Source organism: Orbicella franksi, chromosome 11 (genome assembly GCF_964199315.1).
Source record: "Orbicella franksi chromosome 11, jaOrbFran1.1, whole genome shotgun sequence".
NCBI classification, from domain to species: domain Eukaryota; kingdom Metazoa; phylum Cnidaria; class Anthozoa; order Scleractinia; family Merulinidae; genus Orbicella; species Orbicella franksi.
Genome location: NC_138155.1, coordinates 6,488,275 through 6,512,658, shown reverse-complemented (window position 1 = coordinate 6,512,658; position 24,384 = coordinate 6,488,275). Strand labels below are relative to the sequence as shown.

At 39.7% G+C, this 24,384-nt stretch overlaps 1 protein-coding gene across 2 annotated transcripts in view; it reads left to right on the top strand.

The window, feature by feature from the left end:
* Positions 1-24,053, top strand: part of LOC145502329 (uncharacterized) — a 47,155-nt gene extending 23,102 nt beyond the window's left edge. For both annotated transcript variants that reach the window (XM_081481596.1, XM_081481595.1), the window contains 22 exons: positions 250-438; positions 628-882; positions 1,260-1,451; positions 2,131-2,328; positions 3,554-3,805; positions 4,133-4,378; positions 4,835-5,023; positions 6,055-6,291; positions 7,250-7,318; positions 7,970-8,206; positions 8,560-8,721; positions 9,048-9,209; positions 9,723-9,884; positions 10,368-11,905; positions 12,765-13,626; positions 14,815-15,441; positions 16,759-16,998; positions 17,484-17,675; positions 18,231-18,698; positions 19,885-20,049; positions 20,350-20,458; positions 22,976-24,053. In XM_081481596.1, the coding sequence (XP_081337722.1) occupies positions 250-438; positions 628-882; positions 1,260-1,451; positions 2,131-2,328; positions 3,554-3,805; positions 4,133-4,378; positions 4,835-5,023; positions 6,055-6,291; positions 7,250-7,318; positions 7,970-8,206; positions 8,560-8,721; positions 9,048-9,209; positions 9,723-9,884; positions 10,368-11,905; positions 12,765-13,626; positions 14,815-15,441; positions 16,759-16,998; positions 17,484-17,675; positions 18,231-18,698; positions 19,885-20,049; positions 20,350-20,458; positions 22,976-23,180 (6,956 nt within the window). In that variant the 3' untranslated portion in view covers positions 23,181-24,053. The remainder of the gene's footprint in view (positions 1-249; positions 439-627; positions 883-1,259; positions 1,452-2,130; positions 2,329-3,553; positions 3,806-4,132; positions 4,379-4,834; positions 5,024-6,054; positions 6,292-7,249; positions 7,319-7,969; positions 8,207-8,559; positions 8,722-9,047; positions 9,210-9,722; positions 9,885-10,367; positions 11,906-12,764; positions 13,627-14,814; positions 15,442-16,758; positions 16,999-17,483; positions 17,676-18,230; positions 18,699-19,884; positions 20,050-20,349; positions 20,459-22,975) is intronic.
* The last annotated feature ends 331 nt before the right edge of the window (positions 24,054-24,384 follow it).

Here is a 24,384-nt window from a genome sequence, read left to right as displayed (position 1 = left end):
TATACCACTGCATGAGTGTAACGGGTATTATTTTCCCAAGTGGTCTTTTTTGGTCTTGGTGTTTACCAAAATGCTCGCGAATGTGTAAAAGGACAAAGCTTTATTGACCCTTAAAATCCTGTTCTTCTGAGTCACATAATGATGCCAGTCTACTGCACACTGAACGTAGTTTATAAGGATGATGTTGACGAGAGGAAATGCCTAAATCGTTTATTAGTAAAACTATTGTTTTGTTTTTATTTTCTATAGTTGTCCATTGTAAGTCCCTTGAAGCTCCATCAGATGGTCAGGTGACACCCGACTCTTGCAGAATTTATCCTGAATACGGTACTACATGTCACTTTTCATGTCCCCAAGGCTATAGACTGCATGGAGAGCCAATAGTGACCTGCCTTAGCGACGGTCAATGGTCAGGAAACACCACTACGTTTTGCAAAGGTTAGTTTATATTAAAAGAATAGAAAAAAAAGTCAATTCTCTGTTTCTGGGGGCGTTACGTCAGGCATGATGAGGAACAGTTTCAATTTTACTTACCTAGGTATTTATCTAAAACTTGAATCTCGTGGAAGAGAAATATTTAATGAGCTCCGAATTAAGATTTCTCTTTTATTATTCCAATACTTGCAGATGTGGAAAAACCCTTGTTCGGCGGTACTTGTCCCAGTAGTGACATCAGAAGGTACGCAGACAGGGCTAAAAACTATACCACTGTAAACTGGCCTGTAGTGGTTGCCACAGATAACTCTGGCATGGCAACCAATGTTACGAAACATGGTGTTCCTTCCGGGAACAAGTTCTACGAAGGACGACATGAGGTCATTTACAACGCAAGTGACGCAGCAGGAAATTACAGAATCTGCAAATTCCACGTCACGGTCGAAAGTAAGCTTTTTACTAAGTAATGATAGATCTCCCTGCAAAACAAATTGCTATTGCTTATTATTAACCAAAACATTCCGCGTAAGGAAGGCTTTTTGCGATAGTTTTCAATATAGATGTAGCTGGCAACTAAGTAGGCATTTAGATTGATCATTATTTTGTGGCAGATCTCTCCTCGGGAAACACCGGCCATAACTTTTTGTTTTTCGACCATCAGCGACACACTAAGTCACATTAAATACGAATTGTCTCTCTGTGTGCGCGAGTCTTCTAAACAGTATGCAGGTCAATATTGTACCATAAGGGCATTTCCAGACATCACCATTTTCGAGTTAGAAAGACTCGCTGTTACATGTGTTGTTTTGTAATTTGTTCTACAGTTGTGCGATGCCAAACATTGTTTCCTCCATTAAACGGCTTTCTAGTGGGAGACTGTGACAACAGCTTCGGCTGCACATGTCAAATGAGATGCAAAGATGGATATAACTTGTTGGGATCCGAGATCCTCACCTGCCTTCACAAACCGGGCCATCTTACCGGGTACTGGAACGGATCGATTCCGACCTGTAAAAGTAAGCGACCAGTAGTTCGTAAACGTTATGTTCCCTTTTTGCATCAAACTTTAACTTCCTAACTTAAGCCCGTTAAATTTGTAATTCCCAAACCTATTTAGATTAGTATCGTAAAGGAGCTACGTCTCAGATTTCCATATCTTGGAAACAGTAGTCTAAACTAATCAGTGTTGCCATTGACAACCGTCAAAACCTTCCCTCTGCATAGCTTTCCCTTTTTTTTTTTTTGTTTATTAGTTTATTACCTTCCCGAGGATCAGTTACTGGTTACTGCGACACGTGACTGCATTTTGCAAAATGATACAAAAATCACTTTCATTGGAAAAGCCCCATTAATCCTATGGAGTGATCAAAATCTAATTCTGGTTACAATGCAAATAACGTAGGACGTGACGAAAGTAAACGAAATCACCAACTAAGTGATATTGTCACGATTTACCACCAAATGACATTAGAAAATCTAACGTTTCAGCTTGGGACTTAAAAGGCTAATGGGTCCATTGCAGTGAATATTTCAGAGTTTTCGCGTAAATTATTATCATTTGAGAAAACTCATTAACATCGGTGTGATTGTAAACTATTTTAAAGACTTGAAACAACTATTAATTAATTAGTTTATTTACTTAATTGATTAATTACTTTATTAATTTATTTTCTTATGTCCTAATTTTCTTTTCAGTACGTTCCTGTTCTTCACTAAGTGCGCCTCAGAATGGTTTTATTTACCCGCACATGTGTACATTTTCCCCAGATAGTGGAACTGTCTGCTCTTTCGAATGCAGACATGGTTTCTCTGGGAACGGAGGAGTTAGCTCGATTCTGTGTGGGAATGATGGAAACTGGACCAAAAATGAATCTTCAATTTTACAGTGCCTTGGTAACCGCTTTGTAAATTATCATATATTGATCCGAGTATGTGTTGTATCAGTATCAGTGTCAATCTTGTGTATCGTTGATAACTGCATATAAATAGAGGCTGGTCAGTCTTTTTCGCTTAGTTAATGTTGTAAACGAGAATAAATGAGAATCTGACTTGGTCAGACCATGTAGAACACCTCTGTGCCAAAGTCTCGCAAAGATTGGGTTTATTACGAAGAATTAAGTGTTTTCTTCCGAGGAACATCAGAGAACTTTTTGTTAAGACGACCATAACACCGTTATTAGACTATGCGGATGTTACATGGGGAGACAAAAACAATGTAATCCTGATGAATAAAATCCAAGTACTGCAAAACACAGCTGCGAGGATTGTTCTCGACAAGTCAATGCATTCATCTGCTACAGAGGCACTCGTACAGCTCGGCTGGGAGAACATGAAGAGAAGAAGAAGGTTTTATCGCATGATTTTAATTTTTAAGGCCTTAAATGGTTTAATAGACTGGGATTTTAATTTTTGTAGTTTTAAAGATATTCGTGGGTATAATACGAGAAGTAAAGACAGCATTTGTAAGCCTCCATCCCGTCATTCCTGGGGACAAAAGCGTTTTATTTACAATGCAGTTAATGAATGGAATACTTTACCCAATGAAGTTAGGAACAGTATCAGTATTTTTAATTTTAAAAGTCGAATTAGGGGTTTTTCTTAATTTTTAATTCTCATTTTTTTTTTTTTTTTTTTTTACTGTTTTCTATATTTCTATTAGCACAATGGTTAAATGTTATTATTATTTTTAATCTACTATCTCTTTAGCTTTTGCAATTTTATTTTTGCAGGGCCCCACTGAAAACCACGTGTATGTGAAGTGGGCTCCCTGTTGAAAGAAACATTTATATCTATTTTAAAACATTTCACTTTTAAAGTATTCATTAGAAGTTTATTCCAGTCTAGTAAAGCTATATACAACAGCAACAACAACAAAAACACACAGCGGATGTTTAGATTCAACTATATTTATTTAGAAACACATGTTACATAGATCTATAACGTTTCCGTCTCTATTTGGGTGGATAGAGACACATGCGGCCTTTAGCTTATTAGAGAACTGCATTTTTAAAAGTCAGCTGATTTCTATAATAGTTAAACGATTGGGCTATGATGATCCGTCAAGGAAGATGGTACGTCTGAAATCTTAACGTATTTTTGTATTGACATATTCTCATAGATGTTACCCCACCAGTGTTCAAGAGTAGTTGTCCTTCAGATATTCGCGCAAGCATCAATGAAAATTCTACAGCATTGGTTAATTGGACGGAGCCTGTCGCTCTGGACAACGACGATCTGCCACCACAAGTTACAGTTGTTCCAGCAGGGATCAGCCCACCACACGTCTTCAATAAAACTACTCTTGTTGTTTACACTGCAAGAGATGCAAGTGGGAACAAGAAAGAGTGTTCGTTTAAAGTAGTTTTGGAAGGTGAGTCCGAAAGAGATTTTGCCACGTGTATGGAGAATTATGCCAAATTGATTTCCGAACTGTTTTTTATATTGCTGACATGATTCCTTACTCATATAATGTCTGAGTAAAAGGCTAGGAAATTATAGTCCAGCACTCTGTCAGCTGCCAACAATCTCACCTCGGTCTAAGAGTGAAGACCGATCACTCTCCGCTCTTTCTCTCTTGTCATTGTGTGGTGTAAGAATTATCGCCAAAATGGCCGGTAGAGCTATGTCAATGTAATAGAATCTGCTCCGAGGATAGAGTCTTTTCTTGACACAAACCCTTTATATATTTTCATCGTAGATAATTTAGGCCCTCAGGTTGTATATTGCCCCGCAGACCAGAAAATTACTGCTACGAAGATGACAACAACAGTTACGTGGAACGAACCTCAGTTTAAAGACAACAGCAATAGTCCATTGGTGATAACATGCAGTCATCAAAGTGGGACTGAGTTTTACTGGGGGACATGGAATGTGCATTGCACAGCTTACGATGATAATCCAGATAACGACCCAGCTGTTTGCCAGTTTACTATAACGGTTAAACGTAAGCATCAGGTAGACTAACCTAAGATATTTGAAGACCCAATTTTGAAAAAATAGAAAAGGGCAAGCATCTGAAAGTTGTATAAACGTCCCGTGCCACATGCAACTACCGCTCAGTACCTTGAACTAGCCAAACTCTTTGGTGTTAAATTTAATGTCGACTTCCTCTTTGTCGCGTACTGTTTTACTCCTATTATGTGCTAATACTTGATAAACTACGGTGACCTCTTCGGAATACCATCAGTTTAACCCCTAATTGCCTGTATCTCACTATGCAGAAGACATTGTGTTGATGACGACATTGTAATGAACAAAATTATTATCAGCGGTTCTTTGTATTTTTAACAAAACTAACAATCAATGTTGAAAAGTACTTTTGAAAGTAACCGGTCAGAAAGAATGAAGAAGAACAATAACAATAATTGTTGGAAAAATTTAATTTTCTTTACTCGTACAGCGACGAAGTGCAGTGACCTGCCTCCTCCCAAAGGGGGCGCAAAGGCTTGTGACGATTGGATGTTTGGAACGTTCTGTTCACCTTTTTGCAGCAACAAATCGGACTTTGCCCAACCTTTACCTGCGACTATGTGGGTTTGCGGAGCAAGAGGAACTTGGATGCCAACCAATCGTTTTCCAGACTGTACAAGTGAGTAAATAATTAGTTGCATTTTTCCTTTTTACACTACAACACAAGAAATTACATAAATACCATTCCCTGTCTTCTTTTGGCGATGGCTTGTCTTTAAGGGGCATTTTTAATATGTGACAACAAACCGTCAACTGTGTCAACTGTGCAAGTGTACCGAAAATTGAAATTTTCTGACATAATTGTTTTGCTCCTTTGCTATGTGTTACTTTGATATTATTTTCGTAAGTAACTTCGCAATGTTAATATGTTCTTTCATAGTTTTTCTTTTTTACCGTTCTGGAATCTTATCTTGATTTATGTTATTTGCTAAGGACATAACAATGTAGTGTAATCCAAATGGTGGATTGAATTAATCATGTTTTATATTGAAGTAAAATTAATTAAATGTCAACGGAGAAGGGTATTATGGGCCTGAGTCTAGCGGTTGTACTTGCGTTTTAAAAACTAATGTTATGACGCAGTTCCCATGGTCTATAAAAGTGCTTGACACTAGAAATGAAATTCTGTCAATATTTACCAAGCCACAATTTTTTTTTTAAGACGGTCTAGATGAAATGGTGGGAACTCAGTTATCAGTTAAATTTCAGGGCGTTTTTAAGCAACGAAATGGCGAAATGGCTCCAGTTAGCCTAAATAGAACTCAGATTAGCCTAAATATTACTGCCTTGACAGTGGTTAGCTCTCAGTAATTGTAAAGGTAACGCTTACAGACACCCATATCCCACATGGACTCTTACTTGTAGTGCCATTTCGTAATCTCGCCATTTCGTGTTTTAAAAGCTTTCCACATTTTGGGCGATTTTATTTAGTTATCAGTCAAAGTTCAGCTCATTCTCAACTATTGGCAAATTTTGCTGATCTGAGATCGCAGTTCTTAGTTAAAAAAAGAAAAAAAAGAAACCTCGCATATTTTTCATATTTTCACAAATCTTGACCTATTCTCTGCTATCAGTTCAGTTAAAACCCATCCAGACCCTCAGATAATGTAAGGAAGACCCAACTCGTTTTGTTTGTCCACCCTTTTGTAGAGGTATACCGCCCCAACGATGTCAGGATGGCAATGGATTTGCACTACTACTATGGTGACTGTAATACGCCAGAAGCCCAGGCTCAAATAAAACAGAACTTTATCCAACTGTTAAACGAGTCTTTCTTCAAAGAGGTCTGCCAAGATCCAGCACTCAAGGACAAGTGCAAGGCAAAAAATGTGAAAGTAACGTGCGCTGCGGTTGATTTTGTTATCAGTAGGAGAAGGCGTTCAGCAGGTATGGCAACATTACACAAAGCTCTCATTATTTTAAGAAACAAGAAACATCCTCGTTGTTTCAATTGGATGGAATAATGTAATATTCTACCGTAGGTATTATTATTCACGACATGGTAATGAGTCATGGGGAATCGATCTGGCCTGGTGAAAACCCAAGACTAGGCGAAAATGGAAGCGAACAGCTAGATCAAGTCCGACTTACTCCGTGGGTACTGGGAGGCTCATAATAGATTAAGAATAAAAATCAGCGATAATAATTTCGAATGGTGCACGGGTCATCGAAACGTCATTCGAAAATGTTATCGCTGATTTTTATTCTTAATTGTTTGCTCAAAGCCTCTGTTATTAGGATTTGCATAATCCCTAGGCTATCAAGTTTTTGCATAGTGGAAATATGCAAAAAGGAACACGAACGGCATGTGCTTTTTCGAGTTCTTCCAAACTTTCAAGAATGTTTGCATTACTCGAACTTACAAAGAGAAAATTTTTGTCTAGTTTCTTAAGAGAACACTGCGGAAAAGAAGATGTACATTCTCTTTGCTTGCTTCAACATTACGTGAACGGCTTGGACTACAGAACTGTTGTTCTACTAAGTCCGAGAAGTGCAGCTATAAGTGCACGCTTTCTTACTGGATGTTTTCAAATAGATCTAAACGTTGCACCAAATCAGTTTGGGAGCTTGCTTATTAAATATTTGTTTTACAGATCTGAACAGACAGACAGACAGACACACAGACAGACAGACACACACAGACTGACAGAAAACCACTTTGTCCAGCCACATCTCATCTTACAGTCTTGTGCACTTGCACTCGCACTTGCACTATCCAATTGTTGTAAACTAAGACTGTACCTCAGTATAATTACCTGTAGAGAATAAGCCCTGTAATTTGAATTGCCTGAATCTTTAATCTCTTTACGTTATTATTATTATTATTATTATTATTATTTTCCAGACGATGTTGGTCATCATAGAAGAACTCGACGATCAATTCCACGAACCACAGTTACTCTAGATATCGTTGGTAGGTCAATAATATTATTTTAATTGTTTGTTTTTTGGGACGACTGAACACCTGAAAATGACAAAAGGGTTGTCTGCGTCGATTATAATAAAGTGTTTTTCTACATAACTTGCAGTTTAGCGTGTGAAGAAAGACTTGTTCTCCTAAAACTAGATAGTTAGAAAATTAAACTTCAAGTTTTGAATCACCCTGCCTAAATTAAATCGTTCAACCGACCTTTTTCTCACTTTGCAATGGTTTAATGTCAAAAAGTCACGTTACTCGTTATACTGATAACGGAGAATGTAGCTTCCGAGAATTGAAAATTTAAAGGCATTAACTCATGACTGGGTTTTAATTTAATTCCCATTTCCGTGGTATGGATGGAATGGAAATATCTGTATACTGCCGGATGGGACTTAAATAGCATCCGGTTGTCCTTATCCACCTTTACCTAAACCAAACTCTTGGGTATAGCAAAGAGCTGTGAGAGAAAGTCTCTAGCCTATCAGCGCAGCCACGTTGGAAATATTTCTCGCCAACATATTAACCATAAGGCAACCAAAAAGATACCAAAAGACACAAAGTCAAAGACTTTAAATAATCTATGCCACAACCTATTATTATCGAGTCTCAGTGCAATAATGATATTTTAATGCTTAACTCTTGTAGTTGACCTTAATGGCATTGAAGCAAATGACACCAAAGAAGGCCAGATCTTCATTGGCGAGGAGGGCACAAAAATTGCCAAAAACATCAGCAGTCGGATAAAAGCTGCAGTTGACAACGGCAATCTCAGTCTGACCATCAATGGCACTGACTTCGTAGCTGATGGAAATTCATTCAACATCTCAGAACCTAAACAATTCTGTACCAAGGGACAAACATTTAATAAAAAGGGATATTGCCGTTAGTATATTTCCTCAAATTAACATTTGTTATTAATTTGATCGCATTTTTGCGCCAAAAGACCCAACAATGCGATGCTTCAACTGCTTCATTTTAAACTAGGCACAGGATAAAGTTTTATTTCTAGTTTTTCAGATTTTAGTTTTAGCCGTTAAGCTCTTGTCAGCATTTCTCACGAAGTACCTAAGACGTTTCCTGCTAGTGAATTACGCTTACAGCAAAACTATCTTGCCTTATATTATTTTAGTTATAACTGTAAAGAGCTCATTAGTTTATTGTCGAGGTAAGTTGAATTTGCTTGTTTTACATTCATACAAACTTCTTGACTGCATCTTTGTCTTTGTGATCTACAGTAAACTGCACGCTGGGGACTTACTTAGACAGTACCACTGGAAAGTGCGAAGACTGTCCTATCGGATCATACCAAGAGCTCAGTGCACAGGAAGAGTGTGCGATGTGTCCACCAGGCACTTCCACAACAGACTCCAGAACACAGAATAGCTCCGACTGCTTAGGTAACTGACTTTTCTAATAAAGCTGATGAGACAGAAATTTCTCAGCTCTGAGCTGTTGACACTAACGAATGAGCAATCTAATAACCTTGGCTATATGGCAAAGCGGAATCAATGAACATAAAAAAACGCCGAATACACAATGGGAGGGGGGAGGGAGTAAAGGTAGGGTCCCAGAATTTCACCAGAGGTTGAATATCCTGTGGTCACGTCAAGTGTTCAGTAGACCTTAAGATATTATCTAATATATATTGAGGTAGAGTGAAGTGCGCAACCTCTAGGACTAAGCATAACTGGCAGCCTCTCTTGACTATTTGTTTTCATGGCAGCTCTCTGTCGACCTGGTTCGCACTCGCCCACCGGAATGGAGCCCTGTCTTCTTTGTGACAAGGGCTATTATCAGTCCAAGGAGGGCCAAAGCTCATGCTTTAAATGCAGTCCGAACAAGACAACTTCTGCTGAGGGATCTAACAGCTCCACACAATGTAAAGGTATGTATTTAAAAAAAAAGATTCCATGTATGTGATACACCAGGTGTTACTCCCAAAGAAATGCAATAATCTGATTTCTAGCAAAGTTACTTTTGGATTAAGAGGTTCTGGTTCTTTTTCGTACCCTGCGAAGTTTCCTTGTGCTCTTTGGACGACATGGACACAGTCTCTTCCTCCACCAGGGAATCTAAATGATATGCCTGCTAGCTATTAGCCTTTTGTAAGGGCAAGCTAAGAAAAGAATGCTGAGTTGGCTTGTAGCGGACCGGCAACATACCTAGTAACTTAAGGACCTGTCTCGCTCCTCAATTTAGGTGCTAAAACTTGACCTCGGCTACGTTCTTTAATCAAGAACACGTCGTTAGCACATTCAGTTTAAGTAGACATTGTGTCAATGTCGAAAACGATGTTAATATTAATGGATTTAAATGATGGTTTTACATATTGTTTCTTCCAAACGAATTTAAAAATCTTCATTCTGATGACTAGCATTTGATCAATTATTTTCCACAGTTCCGTGCCCGGCTGGATCATTTTCCCCAACTGGACTGGCCCCATGTTCTTTATGCGATCGACGCTCTTTTCAGCCACGTGATAAGAGTCGTGTGTGTTTTTCATGCCCAGGAACAACTGTAACACTGAGACCCGGATCAAAGAACGCACAAGACTGTATAGGTCAGTAGTCTTACTGAAACATTGAGAGCCGCTCTTCCCTAAATGGTTCAGTAAGATAAATTTCAAAGAAAATCTTTAAGACAGCAATAGTTTTAACAAGAGACGTTTATAACATACAAATCATTTCAATTAAACAGAAACCTCATCAAAAAAGAAGTTTGTTAACTAAGCCAGATGGACACTGAAGATGTAAACTTAAACGAAGACGAAAACGGGTGGCTACGATTGATTAAGATGAGACGGACTGCGAATGATGATAAAAAGAACACGTCGTAAAAGTTCTGGAATCGATTGACAAAAGAATGCTTATGAACTTTGATCACTTGTCAATTAACATAGAATACCGCCTAAGTACAATTCCATTTCTTCGCGGAGCTTCTGTGCGTGCTTTTAAATTGTGTCACGTTTACCTAATTTTTTGTCCGCAACCACTTAAAGCTGGAAACTCATAGTTTCTAATTCTAGGGGGTTTATTTGTTCCAGAAATCGACGAGTGCTATTCTAACCCTTGTATCAACAACGCCACGTGTACTGACCTCATTGGCGATTTCCTGTGCTCCTGCCAACCTGGTTACACTGGGAAGCAGTGTGCTACTGATATTGACGACTGTCAAGATAAACCATGTTTTAACAATGGCACATGTCAAGACCTGCTCAACGACTACACCTGCTCATGCGCATATGGTTACCGAGGCCCTAACTGCGAAGAGGATATAGATGAGTGCGTTTCTTCGCCGTGTTCAAACAATGCCTCGTGCAGAAATCTCCCTGGTGGTTATCATTGCCAATGTGAGCCTGGTTATACGGGAAGACTGTGTGATACGGACATTGATGAATGTCTGTTATCTCCATGCCAGAATGGAGCCACTTGCAGAGACAAAATAAACAACTACGAGTGCGTCTGTCCGGTTGGTTACCAAGGCAACGATTGCGAAGAGAATATCGATGACTGCGCGAGTGACCCTTGTCAAAACTGGGGCCACTGCCGCGATGGAATTGACAGTTACCAGTGCAATTGTCTTGCAGGATTTAACGGGACAAATTGTGAACATAATATCGACGATTGTGCTGGGGCAGAATGCAAGAACAACGCTACATGCTTAGATCAAATTAATGGATTTTATTGTATCTGCGAGAGGGGATTTTCTGGATCAGCGTGTGAGTTCAACATCGATGAATGTATCTCCAGTCCCTGCCAAAATCAAGCCAGCTGTGTGGATATGGTTAATGCCTATCGCTGTGACTGTCGCGATGGTTTTGATGGATTACACTGCGAAAACAACATAGATGACTGTGCATCGAGTCCTTGCTCAAACAACGGGTCGTGTCATGACGGGGTGGACAACTTTACCTGCGTGTGCCCGATAGGTTTCACAGGTAAAATATGCAATGTGGACATCGACTACTGCGCCTCGATGCCCTGCTTGAACAATGGAACATGCTTTGATGGTACCACTTCCTTTACTTGTCAGTGTCCAGATGGTTTCGAAGGAGATCAGTGCCAGAGCAATATAGACAACTGTAAGAATGTCACTTGCTTAAACGACGGCGCTTGCATTGACGTAATAGATGGATACAAATGCGCTTGTTCTGACGGCTTTGTTGGTATTCTCTGCGAAGTAAACATCGATGACTGCGGAAAGAATCCATGCGCAAACGATGGAGCTTGTGCTGATCTCATAGATGACTACAGTTGTACTTGCAAAAAGGGATACACAGGAAAAAACTGCAGCATTGACATCGATGAGTGTGCCAGCTCTCCATGCGCCAATAATGCTACTTGTATCGACAAAGTGGATAACTACAAGTGCTCCTGTGCTGATGGATTCAGTGGACCACACTGTGAGGTTGATATCGACGACTGCGTGCTAAGTTCCTGTGGTAATGGATCCACGTGCAGAGACGGAATGAACAGCTACACTTGCGACTGCGCACCTGGATTTCTGGGCGATGATTGTACAGTGCAAATCGATGAGTGCTTGTCTTTCCCTTGTTACTATGGAGGAACATGTTATGATCAGGTAATGTGCAAATGCTCAATCCTACGTTATGCGCGTGTATTAATTAAGCACAAGCCCAGACAAGTAGTAACATTCGTTAAGCGGAGCAACCTATGTACATTCCATGAATTAAGTTCGGTTGAGGTTAGTAGATGTAGTCCCTATTTACTTGTATGAGAATTTAATGAAATATAAAGATTTAGAGGAAAAAAAAAACATGGTAAGGTTGGCAAAACTTTTTCCTTTTCGTCGACAATGATTTTGGAGGATGAATGACAATCCATAAACGTTCTTTGTGGATGGATGGATACATGCATGCATGGAATCTTTTATTTGAACACGGCATTTTTGTTAAATCTGGTTTCAATAAGGGCTCTGCAGAGAATACCACACACAATATAGGTTACTTTTTTACTATTACTAGCTTAATGTTACAGAATTAGTTTTGCTTGACCTGATAGTATAGGTCTACCTACCCATAAACCTTTTTTTTTTTTTTTTATTGAACTTCCTTCCTTAAAACTGGTTGGCAAATTATTCCGATTTTTTGCTCCGGTAAATGAAAGAGTAAATGTATGCATAGAGGTATGGAAGCATTGATGCATGTATGCATCAATGGATGGATTCATGGGTGCACGGACCCATGGATGCTTTCAGATAGTTAGATTTGCTGTCGTAGTTTGCGTTTTCAAAAAATCTGATTTTAGTTAAACTACCGAGCTGCTGACAAAGGGGAGGCCCGACTATAGCTACGTAGGAAATTAAAACGCCTAATAAAAAGGTGTGCTATACATAAGTAGTAGAAACACATTGGATTGTTTCTTGTATATAGCAGCGATACGGTGACGGAACTTCAAATCAGTCTCCTTTTACTTTACAGATCAACGGATTTGCTTGTGTCTGTCCTAATGGATTGACAGGTCTGCAATGCGAAGTTAATATTGACGACTGCAAATCCAGTCCGTGTGCAAATAATGGCGCGTGCTCAGATCTAGTGGCAAATTACACCTGTTCCTGTCCAGAGGGCTTCAACGGCTATAACTGTGAAAACCGCATTGACCACTGCAAAGAAACTAACTGCAGTCGAAATGGCTTCTGCGTTAACTCTCATAACTATTTTTACTGCAATTGTAGCGCTGGCTACTTCGGAGATTACTGCGAATTGGAAATAGACGAGTGTTTACCAAGGCCGTGTTTTAACAACGGAACCTGCCACGATAAGGTCAACAGTTTCACTTGTTCGTGTGCTGATGGGTATACTGGAAGGTACTGTGAGCTTAACATAGACGACTGTGTCAATGCCTCTTGTCAAAATGGCGCTTTTTGTGTTGACCATATTCTCGGGTATTCTTGTCTGTGTCCCGCCGGATACAATGGAACCTACTGCCAAACCGAGATCAACGAATGTGAATCGAACCCGTGTATCAACAATGGTACCTGCATTGATCTGACACCAGGTTACAAGTGTGAATGTTTGAGTCAGTTTACTGGAGAGAAATGCCAAAACGTTACAGACGTCTGTCTATCAATGCCTTGCCTCAATCACGGCACGTGTAGGTCTTATAATTACTCAGAAGACTTCAGCTGTACGTGCAAAGCTGGCTTCACCGGAGAAAAATGTGAGGTGGACATTGACGACTGTGCTTCAGAGCCTTGCATGCCAAACGCGTATTGTCAGGATATGATGAATAGTTACAGCTGTGAATGCTACCCCTCTTACTCTGGAGACAACTGTGACATCTGTAAGTTAGTATTTATGACAGTTCTTTATTGGTAAAACGGATGAAATGGGAAATGCCGCATAGATAGAAAATACTCAAGTTGACACTCGGAGGTGCATTCAAATCGAAACTCTTACCTAAACAACGCAATACAGGTAGAAAGACGTAGGATGAGCCCTTCCCTCAGATTTATTTATTTGTTTATTTTTTCTGAGGGGAGGGATGTGGTAATAAGACGTACAAACACTTGTTTGCGTTTAATAGATGGTACTTAGCTTGCTCTCCAGGATACCATTGTTTATATGTTGATTATGACGTCGTCATCATTGATTTCATCATTTTCTGTAAAGGTCAAAGAAATGTTCATTGCAGGATAATTAGCTCAAAAATGCATTTGTTATGGCATGTCAAAAGACGAAGTCAAATATTTGAATTACCAAAATTTCCATCAGTTTGGAATAAGGAGCCACTGAAAGCGACTGAAAGTAAATATATCATCTTCATAAACTCTGAGAGAGTTGCTGACGAGCTGCGGACTCGCGTGCGAGAGGGAAAGAGAGAGAGAGAGAGAGAGAGAGGGGGGGGGGGGTGGGTGGCGCGGTACTTCATACGACAGCATTAGCAGCACAGCAAGCTGCATTTTTAAATTTCTCTTTAATCTGCAGCGTCCTTAAAAAAGTGTTATAAAGTAGCTCGGCCATTTAAAATGGTAACATTCCCATAAGAACAGTAGCAAGTCGATAATTGAAAACAATGAAGTAGAGCGGATCTTTTCACCCACCTCGCGAATTCTTCATGTCAATGAGCTGTCCAAAAATGGAGCCTAAGAATTTTAAGAAATGTATCTGACTATACAATCTGTTGTTATGTAGCATTTAGTCATTCACGCCTTTCTTATATATACAGTTGAACACTGCTTCCCTTCCCTGTATCATTTAATTGAAGAACTCTTCAAATACTTGGATGAATTAGTCCTTAAGTATGTCACTTTTAGATGTTTCGAAATGGTCCTTGAAATACTTGAATGTTAGTTTCCCCTGACCTATCTTCACTTTGACTCGTCAACTCCCTACCTTTTTATATCCCTTTGCCCATGAAATGGTAACCCTTTCGAGAGGAACCGCTGCAAATTATATTTTAAGTTCATTGTAGGGAATGTTTCACAATAGAGGGAGTATCCTAACACTCGTTTTCTCACTTTGTTTGCAGTTCTTGGCAGTGACTTTGATCTCATTTTCAAACGCAAAAGCATAGATGACATGATTTTGCTATCAGATGGCAAAGGTCTTCCAAACATGGATTCTTTCACAATCGCCCTGTATCTTCGTGCAGACTCCAGATACAATTCAGGAACATTGTTCAGCTACAGTGTGCCTGAGCAACCAAACCATATCATCGTGCTTTCCTTTACAAAGTCTCAAGTTCAGCTGGAGATCAAAGATAGCACAGTAAGTGCAGACTTTGAGTTTACGGACGATCACTGGCATTTCTTGGGAGTCGTGTGGCAGGCGATAACTGGGACTGTCTCGGTGTACGTTGATAGGGCAGAAATAAAAAAGGCAAGAGGCGTCAAGACCAACGATACGATCATTGGTGGAGGGTGGGTTGTGCTTGGCCAGCGATATCTCGCAGGGGTAAAGATTTCAAACCTTTCAACAGCTTTTGCCGGCACTATGCACCAAGTAAGCTTTTGGAATGTTCCAGCAAGTCCTTTAGACATGTGGAACGCGGCTCATAACTGCACGTGGCCTATCGCAGGAAGTCTGCGTGCATGGAACAGCTTCCTCTTTGGAGTCAAAGGACATGTAGAAAAACGATTCATGACACAGTGTAAAGGTACTTAGCATTCTTGGTACAGTCCTATTTAGGTCATTTACTTTTGAAATCTTCGAGTGAATTCATTTCTATTTAATTGAACTGTAATAACATGAATCAGCTGTCGCTTTAATGTTATTAGTGTTATGTCAATTATGAAAGTTGAAGATAAAAACTTTCAGTAGCGGGCAACAAAATTGTTTTAATGTTTGGAATGAAATAGCTGTAAATGATCGGGGAAACAATGGATGGTCAATGGATTAAGATGACATATATTTTACCGGTGATATAGTTTCTGTCACATACATTGATCACCACTCAAGAAGTCAGCGGTTTTGTTTAGTTTGTGCTTCGATGTTTAGAAGTTTCGTTTCTTTTGTACAGCAAACACTCGCGTTATTGATGGATATTTTTTTTTTTTTTTGCTAAAATTTCATACCGGTATTGGCTCCACATTCACCACGCGCACACGTACACGGCTAGGCTTTCAAAACTAGAACACCATGGGTGTAGCCAGCAATTTTCAAGGGGGGGGGGGGGGAGGGCTCACATTTTGTCCAAGTGAGAGTACTCATCAGAAAGTCCTGTCGTTTTCGAAACCTGTTGTAGGTTACAAAAGGGGGCGTCACGGGCACCCAGGGACTCCCCTAGCTACGCTCCTGCACACCACGTAATATTTGGTAACCTGTTTGTTACCTGTTTGTCTTCCTAACTTTTTAACAGTGGCAATAAAAGACAGCTAGCATAGTCTGCTGCCTCCACTTCAATCGTCGAAAATGTCCATTTATTGGCAAATCTGATACAATGTACATGTAAGTTTGAATGACGGCAAAAGGCCCTCTAAAAAAGTTTCTCTTGCTTCAAAGGTGTACATACAATAGCCACACTGTTTAGTTTTTCACTTGTTCAGTTATTTCCTGACATAGATCCGGTCATGTATCATGATTACGTTGGGGAAACAAAACTGCGTATTAATAAACTTTGGAATACAAAAAGTACCTGCCGCAAATGCTTGTAGTAGCCGGTGACTTTGATTCGGTGCCTGCTTATTTTAAAAACCTGGATGAGTTCCCTTTTAATTCTATATCCTTGTTCGAGGGTCTTTTCTGTGGATTTTCTGGTTTTTCTGCCGCCACAAAATCCAACACTCCATAGTCTTATTGGAACACTTTGTAATGAGCTCCTGAGAGCTTTTCCGTATTGCAGTTTACATTTATATTTAACATAGACGGTAGCTCAGTTCATTTCCGTCACCGCAAGAGTACATCGATTTTCATACTATCCTAGAAACGAAAGAAAAACCAACAGGTTATAACGTTTTACAACTTTGCTTTGCAGCGTTTGACAGGTGCACTGCCAACTGCTTGCACTTCCTCCGATGCGAGTTTCATGAGAACGAATACAACTGTAGCTGTCAACCCGGATTTTCAGGTACCGGCTGTAACATTAATATTGATGACTGCAGCTCAAATCCATGCGTCAAAGGGACGTGTGTCGATGGTGTGAATCGCTATGACTGCGAGTGCAGCAAAGGCTATTGGGGAGTAAATTGTGAAAAGAAAATCATCAATGAAGGAGGTATGATGGTTACAGAAGTTATCAGTCTATAGCACAATGATGAAAGAAATCTATGAATTTGTTCATCTGTTGTGTAAGCGTGACACATTTTTTTTTCACGACAGTCCAAGAGGACCCAAGAGAATAAATTAATTTGAATTTTAGGAAGTGGTCTGCTACCAGGGCCTTAAACTCTTTGCCTTATTATTCTAAGACTAATTACGTTCAGTTCTCTACATTTTGTTGACCTAACATACATTCGAGAGACAAGGAGACAACTCTCTAAACAACTTACGAATTGCGATATTTTAAGAGCACCGTCCTCAGCAGGTAGCCATATCTTAACTTTTTCAACCTATCTTGTATTTACACTAAATGCATTATTTTGCATGATTGTATGGAAAGCAACGAAACTTTTCTTGAACACTTGTAAAGAAAGCTCTTATAAATTTCATTGCGGAAGAACACAAGGACACCACTAACGGCGTGTTATCTGAACTCTACAGAGTGTCCGGAATTGAGAGAGCCCGTCAATGGAAAAAAATCTTGCCAAAAAGTTGCTGGAGCGATTTCCTGTACTATGAACTGCGATGAAGGTCACTCTTTCAGTGCTGAGGCAGTGACTACCTTTGTCTGCGGCCCTGACACAGAGTGGACCTGGAATGGCATCATGGATATGACTATACCAACCTGCTTAAGTGCGTATTAATAACTGATCAAACAACGCACTATAGTTCTTAATTAATAACTGAAGAAATCGATTTATCTCCTAACTATCATCAGAAAAAGTTGCTCCCTGGGTAACATGGCCTGATTTGCAATCCCAGTCAAGTCGCGAGAAATAAAAACCTGCTGTACCCAGGGCAATGTTCGGTAAACTGCCTGACTAGATTTCGTGCTTAAAAGTTGGAAGGTCGGTTACTTGTACCAGCACAAAATATTTGAGGTACTGTTCCACAGAAGAGAAACGAAAAGTTCCTGGCATGATAAAATGTGAGTTCAGCTTTACTTTCCCAGACCGTTCCTTTGTTTCTGCAAAACATCAAAAATCCAGAGCGACATGGAAGTAACTATTAGTAGGCCAAATTACTCTTTGCGATATTTCCGTAAATTTTATTTTGTAAATTGAAATAAAATCTCGAAAAGCCAATATTCTAATGGAAGCCATCAGTCACTGAGTTTCAAAAACAGTTCAATTCTCCAGTTTATAAGTGTTATTCAAATTCACAATTATAACTCACTTTCTACCACAGAAAATGCCGCGCCCAAGGAAATAGAACATCACTTCTCGGTTGATTTTCCTGGAATGAAATGCGAGGACATCCAGAGTCACGACGAGTTACGCTCGGCACTCAAGAAGAGATTAAGCAACACACTTTCAACACTCTCTGGATGTCACTCATGTAACTTAAAGACCGTCGCAGTTCCTGGATGTGAATCGAAAGCCAATCAAAGGTCAAAACGAGCAGTCGACACAAACGTTAAAGTTCTATTTTCAATGGTGTTGTTTAAGGATATTAATTCGTCCTCATCAGAAGGCAATGTCGAAGAAAAAAGTGAAGAAGTGTTGTTTCAGATGCAGTATGCCGTTGCTGCTGGACAGTTCACGATAAGCTTACATGGAATAAACACCACTGCTCAGAGGTCTTCACTAAAATATCTCTTCTCTAAGGTTACTTGCAGTGTTGGCTCTGTCCCAAGCAATAATGGAAAGAGATGTGGTGAGTATTTAGTAGTAAGTTTATTTATTTATTTATTTATTTATTTGTTTATTTATTTTATTTAATTATTTATGTATTTATTTATTCATTTAGTTAGGTATTGATTTATCTATCCATTGATTTGTTTCTTTCTTTATTTTTACGTTACGACTCAAAAGAAGACACACTGCTAATGGCTTTATTTCTCAGCTCATTACCTGACGGTGGCGAGTTCAGTTTGATGAAATGAGACAACAGCCCTGCTGGGATTAATTTGCCACGATTGTGGCAAATTAACACTTATCCCATAAACACTTATCCTGTCACGTCATGAAGTGATGACAGTAACAACGAACATTCATGAAAAGTGGGGAGAACTAGAACGCTGATGACATAAGTGTGAATTGGATATAGGCATAAGTAAAAAAAAAAAAAAAATAGGGGTAGGGCCAATGTTAAGAAGGGGCGGGAGAGGGTTAAAACTTCTGACAGCTACGAGCAGCGACGTTTACGCTCAGCAGCTAGGAGCAAAGAGAGGACCTCTCTTTGGCGACACACCTTTATATTCAAATGAATATATTTATTTGCATTCTTCATCATTTACGCGTGTATTACAAACTCACAAAGTGACCAGCTCGGAGATGGCTTGATAGCTCAGTTGGTAGAGCACTGCACCGGTATCGCAGAGGTCATGCGTTCGAATCCCGTTCAGGCCTGAATATTTGTGTGTGTGTGTGTGTGTGTGTGTGTGTGTGTGTTTTTCAGGCTTTAATTTCGCAACTGCTTAAGTTGCGTGCATTACTGCGATGATCATGTCTTCACACCTTTTATAAAGGAATCTGATACAACCCGTAAGGCCAATTGTTCTCCGCCCACTAGATATCCTTAACAATGACCCTTTCTCGTGTTACATAAACCTAATTATGCGTGCTGCATAATTGGTGGGTAATTTTATTGATTTTTTCATCGACTATTTTGCCAATGTAACACAAGTGGCTACTACGACAACTCGCCGTGGAAATACACCCTGGAAAATATGTTAGGATTGGGCCAGAATTACGTTGGCTTAATTGTAACATCCTTTATAGATCTAATGAGCTTGATTGTAATGTTTACCCTTGGAAAGATTTTTGTTTTCAAGCACTTACGGTTGGTCATGTGAGCTGCCGTAATAATGCAAACAGTTAACGCCTGTTTTGACTTTCAGTGCTTTGTTCTGTCGGATCATTTCATGACCAAAACAGCCTCGATTGTAAACTATGTGGTAAAGGCAGCTACCAAGACAAGGAAGGCCAGGCCAGCTGCGAAACATGTGGCAAGGGAATGACAACCCTCCGACGTGGAACGACTAACAGTGACGGGTGCATCGAGTGTAAGATTGCACTTCAATATGTAAAGCAGAAAGTAATGATACTTAACGGTTGATATGGTAGTCAACAGCAAGATAGGCGAAGTATTAGTATTGTTCTATAGTAAACCGCCAGATGACAATTCTAGTGAGTGGATCACCTGTTGCTAGGATGGCTAGCGTTTAGCGTGAGCAATACAGATGGCCAAAGTTAAAGAGATGGCAAAAAACAAAACAAAACAAAACAAAACAAAGAAAAAAAATAAATAAAAGTTGCAGATGGTAAATGTCCAAATTATTTTAAATGTTTGATTTTTCCACCAGATGCAAAAGAAGCTAGCAAGCCGAAAGACCCCAGTACTATCCTCAAAATCACTCTAGGGGTAGCCATACCTGTTGTTTTTATTCTTATTGGTGTCGCTGTCTATTACAGGTATTTACATTTGTTTTTGTTTTTGTTTTTGTATTTTTTTTAACTGTGTTCAGTTGTGCTGAATTATTTAAAACGATACTTCTGACTCCGAAAAAGGCTCTTGCGCTTGGAGACTCGATCAATAAGTGCTGGCAAAATTTCGACTTTTGTCGGCTTCTTCAAAATCCCTGGGGAACACTGATATTACAAAAATAATGAATTCACCTTTTCGGCGTTAGATTTCACGTGTAGTGTCACGTGGCTTATGATGTAAGCAAACCGGGAAAGTTCGGACATTCTAGTCAACCACACGAGTTCGACAAGTAGTGTTCTAACAGAATGGTCACGACTAAAAGATGTGCTTTTGTTACATGTAGAAACGATTCCCGATACCCTGAATCGTGGAAAAGAAACCCAAACGGCGATCCAGTGAGGTTCTTCCATTTTCCTGGCGCATTTAGACAAAACGAGAGAAGATAAAAAGTGGCTAAAAGCATGTCACAGCGGTGACTCGTTCGTGTGCACGAAAGACAGTTAGCTTTGTAGCCTACATTTTGTCGTTGGAAATGGTCTAACAAAAGAGGATCCTGATCCTATATCTGCCGTTGCCAGTAAAGAAAGGGTGCGTTTATCAATATGTGCTTTTATAACACATTTTGTCGTTTGAACTGATATTTTATACCGTGCCTAGGTGTCGTGACTGAATCGTAAACGAAAGGCATCCCATGAACGCGAGGCAGACAAAGCGAAAAGCAAGAAATTTATCTTGAACGATCAGTGGCTAAAACCCAACTGACGCTTACTCGCCTTGCTGGCAAATCTAAAGAAGAACGTTCCGCCGCCATGACTCTTTTAGATCTGAGCTCAGAGCCAGTGGCGAGTTTAGGAGAGCCCGATGAGGAAAGCATCCAGAAATCAGGGGCACCCAACGGATCGTTTCGGTAAATTATCTGTTCGGAAGGCCTTTAATCTCTTCTGATTTTCTGAAGAGAATTGTCGTCTCGAACTTTCGTGATTTGAGAAATTCAATGTCTGTTGTTTTCGGATTGTTAAAAATGTCGTTTTGGGTACCGAAAATAGGTCAACTATCAGTTTCGGAAAGGTGATAAGACCCAAGGTTTTGGGGGAATGGACAAAGAAGCCCTAATAAATTCGAGAATACTCAAGTTCCCCTAGAATAACCGAACAGATAAAATTTTTTTGGCGCAACCTGAAAGTAACCTACAGAGCTTTAAAAGTACTCCAGATAGCCTAAAACAGCATTAAAAAGCATTTGAGAGAAAACGGTCGTTGGGTGCCCCTGAGAAATTCGAACCGGAAGAGCGAACCGACGAGTTTCCTGAACCGATCGAGTCTCAAATCAACAGAAAGACTGATGAAAAAGTACATGGCGGCCGCAATGTGCTTGCATCCCCCATCTCTACCACCTTTAAACTTGCATCGTGCCTGAAGAACGCTGCCTTGGAGAATAAACCAGAGATCGTAGTGCTCCTTTCCTTCATGACCACCCCGTCCTTCATCCGTTTTGATTTTCATGAAACTTCAAAGGTCGCACTTTGGCTATATATACATGAACACCCTCTTGATTCAACTGAGCAGTTAGTAAAGATTCCACGTAACCATCGGCGAATAAACGATAATCTTCAAATGACTTGTAAGCGGCGAGTCCCTGCTTGTCGTAATCGGTTGAGTGGTAAATCAAATAATTAAAAATGTCGTACTACCCAAACGGCGGCGACGAGTTGAAGTTGTTCAAGGTCTTCAGGGAAACTGGCTTGGGAATTAGCATTTCATGAATTATTTATTCGTCAGCATCAGTGGTTTGATCTTTTTCGAAGTTTGGATCATCACTGGCACAACCATTCTTTCGACTGCGGAAGCGATTTCCACGAGCGAAGCTTTCAAATGTTCGCTTACTGAAACTCCACGTTCCTGCAAATATCTTTTAAGTTCTGCCACATTCATGGCGTTGAAGTCGCTTTTATTCTTTTTTTCTGCCATTTTGAAGGTGAAACTATTCTAAGTTCAAAGACTTGAAGCAGAGAGAAATATATATTAGTAGTGACAGGACGTTGGCGAAGTTGAAAACTTCGTACAGGTGTAATGCGTGCTTGACTAGAATTTCCGAACTTTCCCAGTTTGTTTACATCATAAGTCACGTGAAACTACACGTGAAATTTAACTCCGAAAAGGTGAATTCACTTTATTTATCTGAGTACAAAAAAATAATAATAATAATAATAATAATAAAATAAAATAAAATAAAAAGAGACGGAAAAGTAGTACTGGAAGATATAAGTTTTGGAAGCAAACAGAGAAGTCTCAGGAAACAGATTATATTGACATTTCCAAATTTCCAACGTTCCTTGGCACTTCTTTAAATCGAGGTTTCACGTAAAATACTCTTTTCAATTTTAAGTATGAACACGCATACACATCATAGTGGAAGCACGTTACATACACTCCCAGCGGTTTTCCTTTTGTTTCAGTCCAAGTTACTGAGGAAATTATGTACTTTTTTTTATTTTTTTCGCTTAGTTTCACACGTAGGTTTCGCAACCAATGCTGCTTTAATCGCACAACTTCTCTTAATAAACAAAACCCTTGCCGGTGGAAGAACAGCGTGCACCCTGGTGACCCAGGATTCAAGGGCGAATTACGCTTAGGAGAGAGAAGATCTTCACAAGACGAGCAGAATGGAGGCAGAGGCTACGAAAACGCAGCTACACAATCAGAGTTGTAGATCACGTCGCTTCATGATTGAAAGGGATGTTCACCCAATTACCATGCATTAATAGCCAGTGACGAAAGTTGTTTTTTCAGTTGCTCTTTTGTGTGTGTGTGTTTTCTTCCAAAGCAGTAGAGTGAAACAGAGAGAACTGTTGATCATAGTTAACTTTACTTCAGTAGAGTGAAAGCACTCAAATATTGCAAGTATCGAATCCTGCTTACATGACAAGGGGAGCTGACCTTCCCATTTTCAGTAGTCCGCTAGTACTTTAAAATAAGCAGCACTTTGACCGGGACGACTTAAAGTGGTAGTTCATAGAAGTATATTGCTTAAATGTAACAGCTATTTCAGTTAACGACTCTATTATACTTGATACATAGGTTGGTCTCATCAACTCATTGCGAAAAGGTTTTCTATATCATTTATTAGCTGCCGCCCCCCCCCCCCTTCCCCACGCCCTAAGGATATGAGCCCTCCTGTTTATAAACCCACCTCAAACCCCTTGTGAAGTTGAATAAGCCTAAGACTTATAGCCAGAATTTTATCCTTGAAATACTGCTGTGAACCGATACATTGAAGCTCTAATTAGGTAAGAGAGAGGCAAAATATATGCTCCGCAGTTCATAGTAGTATGGTTTTGTATCATTTGCAAAATAGTTGTGATATGTTATTCGTGTTTGATTTATGATAGTTGTGTTTCTGCCATATTCGATAAGGCATCGTAATGAACAATAAAGATGTACCGTTGAAGAGTCACGTCACGTGTTATCTGCTTTTAGCGCGTATACTGCCGTCGATGAACCTTAATTGTAGCACCACACAAGCTAAGGAAAGACCTGCTCACACTACCAGACGACTTAAAACATGGTCATCTCAAACCAACTCGACAGAAAATGTATTGCATTGTTGGAAGCCTTCACCATGTTGGTGCCCTTCGGAGGGGGCACCAACGTGGCGGCTGTGAAGTGATAAAAACATATCTCTTTAAGTTTTGCCAATGAAACAAAAAGTTGTTATTGCAATTGATACTTCTTCTAGAGCAAGAACTGGTTAGTTAGCAGAAACTTGAGCAATAACTCCTCTTTTGACCTACTCGAGAGCCTTATTGGGCCGCCTTTCTAATGTCAGGCAATGCATAAACCTGAAAATTCAAACGTGCTCTATGACATAATTAGGGTGCATTTATTTAAGAAAATCCAAGATTGGCATCTTAAAT